Here is a 5,851-nt window from a genome sequence, read left to right as displayed (position 1 = left end):
AAGAGGTTAACATAGAGTTCAAGATAGAAAAGAGGACAGTATAGCTCATCCAAAAAAAAAAAAAAGCAAGGCACAGTGACACAATTCAAGTAGCCGGCAAACTTAGAAACTGCTAGAATACTAAATCTTCTAGACATTTATTCTGTCTTTAAACATATACAGTGGAAATTTACATTAGTTACCTGTCAGAACATAGCTACATTGGCTTAACTGTCCTAATGTAACACAAAAAGAAAGTACAGTATTTTTTTTTTTTGTTCTAAATTTGGGAAATTGCCTCCGAATGAAGGTTGTCTTACTTCACTGCTTGAAAGGCTTTTCACAGTCTGTAAAGGAAAAAAGAAATCAACAATCAGCTGAGTCTTCTACTAGATCATCAGAAAGTGTTATTACTTTATGGTTGGAAATTTTTCTCTGAAGAAAAATATCTTACCTCACCGGATACATTGAGTTCTTCTTTCTATAGAGAAAAAAACACACCATTTTAGTTCCCATAGCTAACCCATTATTAAACATTTTTCCTACCTAATTTTTACCTTCCTTATGGAGAGCTATTTCACAAATTTGAGAAATAAAAAATGTTATATGTCTTTTGAGAGACTTGTAATTGCTTTTACAGCTTTCATATTTAGTACCTTTTTATTGGTACATTTTTATTTTACCTTAATGAAGAGTCTTTTTTATGGGTAACAGAAAAGGAGTTATTTTAATTTGTATTGAACACATTTTTATTATGATTATGAATATGTTTATGATTATTCATCTTCTGGAGTAGCATCCTCTGTTGAATATACACAGGTAGGAATCAGCCCAGTTCTCTAGAGTAAGAGATATGTATATTTCATCACTGGAATAAGATATATCATGATTGCACATGCATGCAATTGTATTTGTATTTGTGCAATATTACTCATTTTTTTTGTTCTTATGTGTGTTTCTTCTTGTTTGTCTGCTGCTTATTGGTCTGTTTGTTTTTCCTTTAGGTACTGATGGCACAATACTGTAGAAGAATTTGACCCAGATTTGTGGTCCTATAGGATTCTGTTGAGATAGTGGGTGAATGTAAATGATTTTCTTAGAAGTCAAAAAAAAATCTGAGATCCTGTATTATTTATACATTTAAAATGTTGGTAATACTACATTCTGGAAATAGGCAGATAGTACTATTTCTTAATTATTTCAATATATTTTTTCTGTACTTACCTCTCTTGCAAGGGCAAGAGCCAACAAGCAGGCAAGGATGAGGACCTTCATGGCTATTAAGTCCTGTGAATGGGGAAATGAGGAAATGGTATATTACTTGTCAATCTAATGCATTTTCTTATTTAGGTAGGATTACTTTCCTTTAAAACAAACCAAAGATAATGTAAAACAAAAATATATGTGGACTTCCCTGGTGGTCCCGTGGTTAAGACTCCATGCTTCCACTGCAGGGAGTGCGGTTCAATCCCTGGTTGGTGAATTAGGTTGCCGCATGCCACATGGTGTGGCCAAAAAAAAAAAAGAAAAAAAAAGAAAATGTCTGTATTGTAGAAAAAATACTAATAGAAGTTTTATCATATGACCAAGGTAAAAATCTACTATGGCTCCTTAATCTTACATACCAAGTCTATATTTCATTGCCAGGCATTCAGATATTTTCAGCTAACAGCCCTATCCTACTTTATTCGTTTTCATCTCATTCACAGTAGTTATGAGGGCTTTTTAGAAAGACAGAAAAAAAAATTACAAATATTTACAGAAAGATTAATTAGTTGATTCATTTATTTAAAAATATTTATTTAGGAGCTTCCCTTGTGGTGCAGTGGTTAAGAATTTGCCTGCCAATGCAGGGGAGATGGGTTCGAGCCCTGACCCGGGAAGATCCCACATGCCACGGAGCAACTAAGCCCGTGCACCACAACTACTGAGCCTGTGCTCTAGAGCTGCGAGCCACAACTACTGAGCCCACGGGCCACAACTACTGAAGCCCACGCACCTAGAGCCTATGCTCCACAACAAGAGAGGCCACCACAATGAGAAGCCTGTGCACTGCAATGAAGAGTAGCCCCCGATCGCTGCAATTAGAGAAAGCCTGCTCACAGCAATGAAGACCTAATGCAGCCAAAAATAAATAAAAATAAAATTAAAAAATATATATATTTATTTAGCACCTTGTATTGTCAGATATTGCTTAGGTGCTGAGATTTTAGCAGTGAACAAAATATTAAGGTCTCAGTCCTGTTGGAGCCTCAGTTCTACTGAGAGGCAACTGATCAAAGAAAATGTATACAAAGAAGAAGATCATATTTTATTTTTATATTATTCATATCTGATTCATATCTTTATTTCCAATAAGACCACCTTTTTCATTTTAGCATTTCTTTTATTTGCTCCACTTATACAGACATTTTCTTGGACTGATTGGATTGTCTCTTCTCCATGTATATCCACCTCTCAGTCTTCATCCCCACATGCCTAATGCCATCTCTTCTCATTTGTCACACATAATTTTAGAGATCATACACTCTGTTTATTTTCTCTCCATAAAAATGTGTACTTATCCCTTGATGATTTACTAAGGTGTCAGGTTCTTTGGTCCAATCCCCACTCTAGGCTACTTCTTGGAGCATAACATAAAATATGTTATCACTTTTCACCAAAATGTACTAAATGGTTGGTCTTGTTGCATTTCTATAAGTACTTGTACAAAATAATGTTTGCATCACCAATATCCCTTGACACAAAATCTTCAATCCCAGATTTTCAAACTAAATTAAGAAATTTTTTTCTAGATTTTTCTCATGGGTGCTAATTCTATATTAATTTTAAAAAAAAAAGAAAAAAAAAGAAAATGTCTGTATTGTAGAAAAAATACTAATAGAAGTTTTATCATATGACCAAGGTAAAAATCTACTATGGCTCCTTAATCTTACATACCAAGTCTATATTTCATTGCCAGGCATTCAGATATTTTCAGCTAACAGCCCTATCCTACTTTATTCGTTTTCATCTCATTCACAGTAGTTATGAGGGCTTTTTAGAAAGACAGAAAAAAAAATTACAAATATTTACAGAAAGATTAATTAGTTGATTCATTTATTTAAAAATATTTATTTAGGAGCTTCCCTTGTGGTGCAGTGGTTAAGAATTTGCCTGCCAATGCAGGGGAGATGGGTTCGAGCCCTGACCCGGGAAGATCCCACATGCCACGGAGCAACTAAGCCCGTGCACCACAACTACTGAGCCTGTGCTCTAGAGCTGCGAGCCACAACTACTGAGCCCACGGGCCACAACTACTGAAGCCCACGCACCTAGAGCCTATGCTCCACAACAAGAGAGGCCACCACAATGAGAAGCCTGTGCACTGCAATGAAGAGTAGCCCCCGATCGCTGCAATTAGAGAAAGCCTGCTCACAGCAATGAAGACCTAATGCAGCCAAAAATAAATAAAAATAAAATTAAAAAATATATATATTTATTTAGCACCTTGTATTGTCAGATATTGCTTAGGTGCTGAGATTTTAGCAGTGAACAAAATATTAAGGTCTCAGTCCTGTTGGAGCCTCAGTTCTACTGAGAGGCAACTGATCAAAGAAAATGTATACAAAGAAGAAGATCATATTTTATTTTTATATTATTCATATCTGATTCATATCTTTATTTCCAATAAGACCACCTTTTTCATTTTAGCATTTCTTTTATTTGCTCCACTTATACAGACATTTTCTTGGACTGATTGGATTGTCTCTTCTCCATGTATATCCACCTCTCAGTCTTCATCCCCACATGCCTAATGCCATCTCTTCTCATTTGTCACACATAATTTTAGAGATCATACACTCTGTTTATTTTCTCTCCATAAAAATGTGTACTTATCCCTTGATGATTTACTAAGGTGTCAGGTTCTTTGGTCCAATCCCCACTCTAGGCTACTTCTTGGAGCATAACATAAAATATGTTATCACTTTTCACCAAAATGTACTAAATGGTTGGTCTTGTTGCATTTCTATAAGTACTTGTACAAAATAATGTTTGCATCACCAATATCCCTTGACACAAAATCTTCAATCCCAGATTTTCAAACTAAATTAAGAAATTTTTTTCTAGATTTTTCTCATGGGTGCTAATTCTATATTAATTTTATTTTACCTAACACTTCTATAAAATTCTAAATAATTTTTTATTGTCATGACTCAAAAAAAGAGTATGGTACTATACTAGAATTCATTACAAGTAGGCAGAATATTATTACATTTTATTTTATAATTAGCATTTTATATACAGATTTTCAAGCAAGAATTTTATTATTGACTAATATACCTTGAGCTATTCTTTCTTTCACATCATATTTTCCCTTAACTTTTGTTTCCTGGTCATCTCTGTCAGATCTGGAATTTTTGTACAAAGTAAAACACCTTGTTTCTCTTTAACTTAATTCTGTGTTTCATGTATCTATTTTAATATTTTTTAATAGTATAAACTAAATGATAAACTGGGAATTTGGATGTTCTAAACAATTTTGATAAATACACTCTTCTTCTAAAATTATTGTCCGTTTCTTGACTACTCTATTTCTTGACTCAGTATGCTACTTCTATAAACTATTTGTTGGCTAACACTTTCTCAGTGAAGAACGTAGGGGTAAGACAGGAATAAAGACACAGACCTACTAGAGAATGGACTTGAGGATATATGGAGGGAGAAGGGTAAGCTGTGACAAAGTGAGAGAGTGGCATGGACATATATACACTACCAAACGTAAAATAGATAGCTAGTGGGAAGCGGCCGCATAGCACAGGGAGGTCAGCTCAGTCGGTACTTTGTGACCTCCTAGAGGGGTGGGATAGGGAGGATGGGAGGGAGGGAGACGCAAGAGGGAAGAGATATGGGAACATATGTATATGTATAGCTGATTCACTTTGTTATAAAGCAGAAACTAACACACCATTGTAAAGCAATTATACTCCAATAAAGATGTTAAAAAAAATAAAAAATATTTACTTCAAGAAATAGATCTTTTAATATAGCCTCTTAACTAGTCATGTACTAAAGAAAATAGCAATCACTGTTACTAAATTTTGTTAGACTCAGAAAATATATGCTGTCATTATAATTTTTTTCAAATCTTTATAGGTTCTTCTATTTTTTTCAAGCTAAGTGCTAAAAATATTGTTAGCACTATCTTAAATACTCTAACATTTAAAGATATATTTTAAGCAATTATATTCTTTCTATATCTCAACTTAGTTTGAAATAAAGATGAGGAGAGGATATATTGAATTTATATCTGAAATTCTTACCTTTTTTCTGAAGTAGAGGAAAAGAAGTGAAGGAGGAGCTGAGTGGATAATGGTCTGCTTTTGTGGCTCTTTATATATAGTATTTAATGACATTCTAATTTTGTGGTTGAAATAAAATCTATAGTGAGTTTGAATTCCAAGAAGTCTGCATGACTAGAAAATGAATTCTTCCTATTATCTGTTCCCAGAAATTCTGGGGAGCATTTTAACAAGGGAATAATTCACAATCTGATAAAGGAAGTGAAACTGTCCAGTAACTACAGACATTGGCTGGGGGACAGTGATGTTCTGGTCCAGTCCCCAAGTTATTGTAACCACAATAAAGTCTCTTAGTACTTGGTGGGTCTTGAAGATCTTAATTGTGGGGAAATTCTAATAGACACTAGAGAGACACAAGCCACACAAAGGACACAATTTCGTGCTAACAAGAATAGCTGTAGTGTTTTATGCTGTAATGCAGAAAATGACAAGCTAACAAGTCCATGATGGTAGCTTAGACCCAAAGAGGTAAGAGAGTTATAGGCTAAAAGGAAAGGAAGAATAGGGTCTTGAATATGAGAAAGAAGTCA

General features: G+C 34.3%; 1 protein-coding gene across 1 annotated transcript in view; it reads right to left on the bottom strand.

Annotated features, from left to right (window-relative positions):
• The window catches only part of CSN2 (casein beta), a 9,729-nt gene extending 4,405 nt beyond the window's left edge, over nucleotides 1-5,324 (bottom strand). The window contains exons 1-4 of the mRNA XM_007450172.1: nucleotides 5,283-5,324; nucleotides 1,204-1,266; nucleotides 434-460; nucleotides 300-326 (exon numbers count right to left, since the gene is read on the bottom strand). Coding sequence (XP_007450234.1) covers nucleotides 300-326; nucleotides 434-460; nucleotides 1,204-1,254 — 105 coding nt within the window. The 5' untranslated portion in view covers nucleotides 1,255-1,266; nucleotides 5,283-5,324. The remainder of the gene's footprint in view (nucleotides 1-299; nucleotides 327-433; nucleotides 461-1,203; nucleotides 1,267-5,282) is intronic.
• Between the last annotated feature and the right edge of the window lie 527 nt (nucleotides 5,325-5,851).

Source organism: Lipotes vexillifer, unplaced genomic scaffold (genome assembly GCF_000442215.2).
Source record: "Lipotes vexillifer unplaced genomic scaffold, Lipotes_vexillifer_v1.1 scaffold1103, whole genome shotgun sequence".
Classification (NCBI taxonomy): domain Eukaryota; kingdom Metazoa; phylum Chordata; class Mammalia; order Artiodactyla; family Lipotidae; genus Lipotes; species Lipotes vexillifer.
The sequence above is the reverse complement of the archived record's forward strand: the minus strand, read 5'-3'. Positions and strand labels throughout refer to the sequence as shown.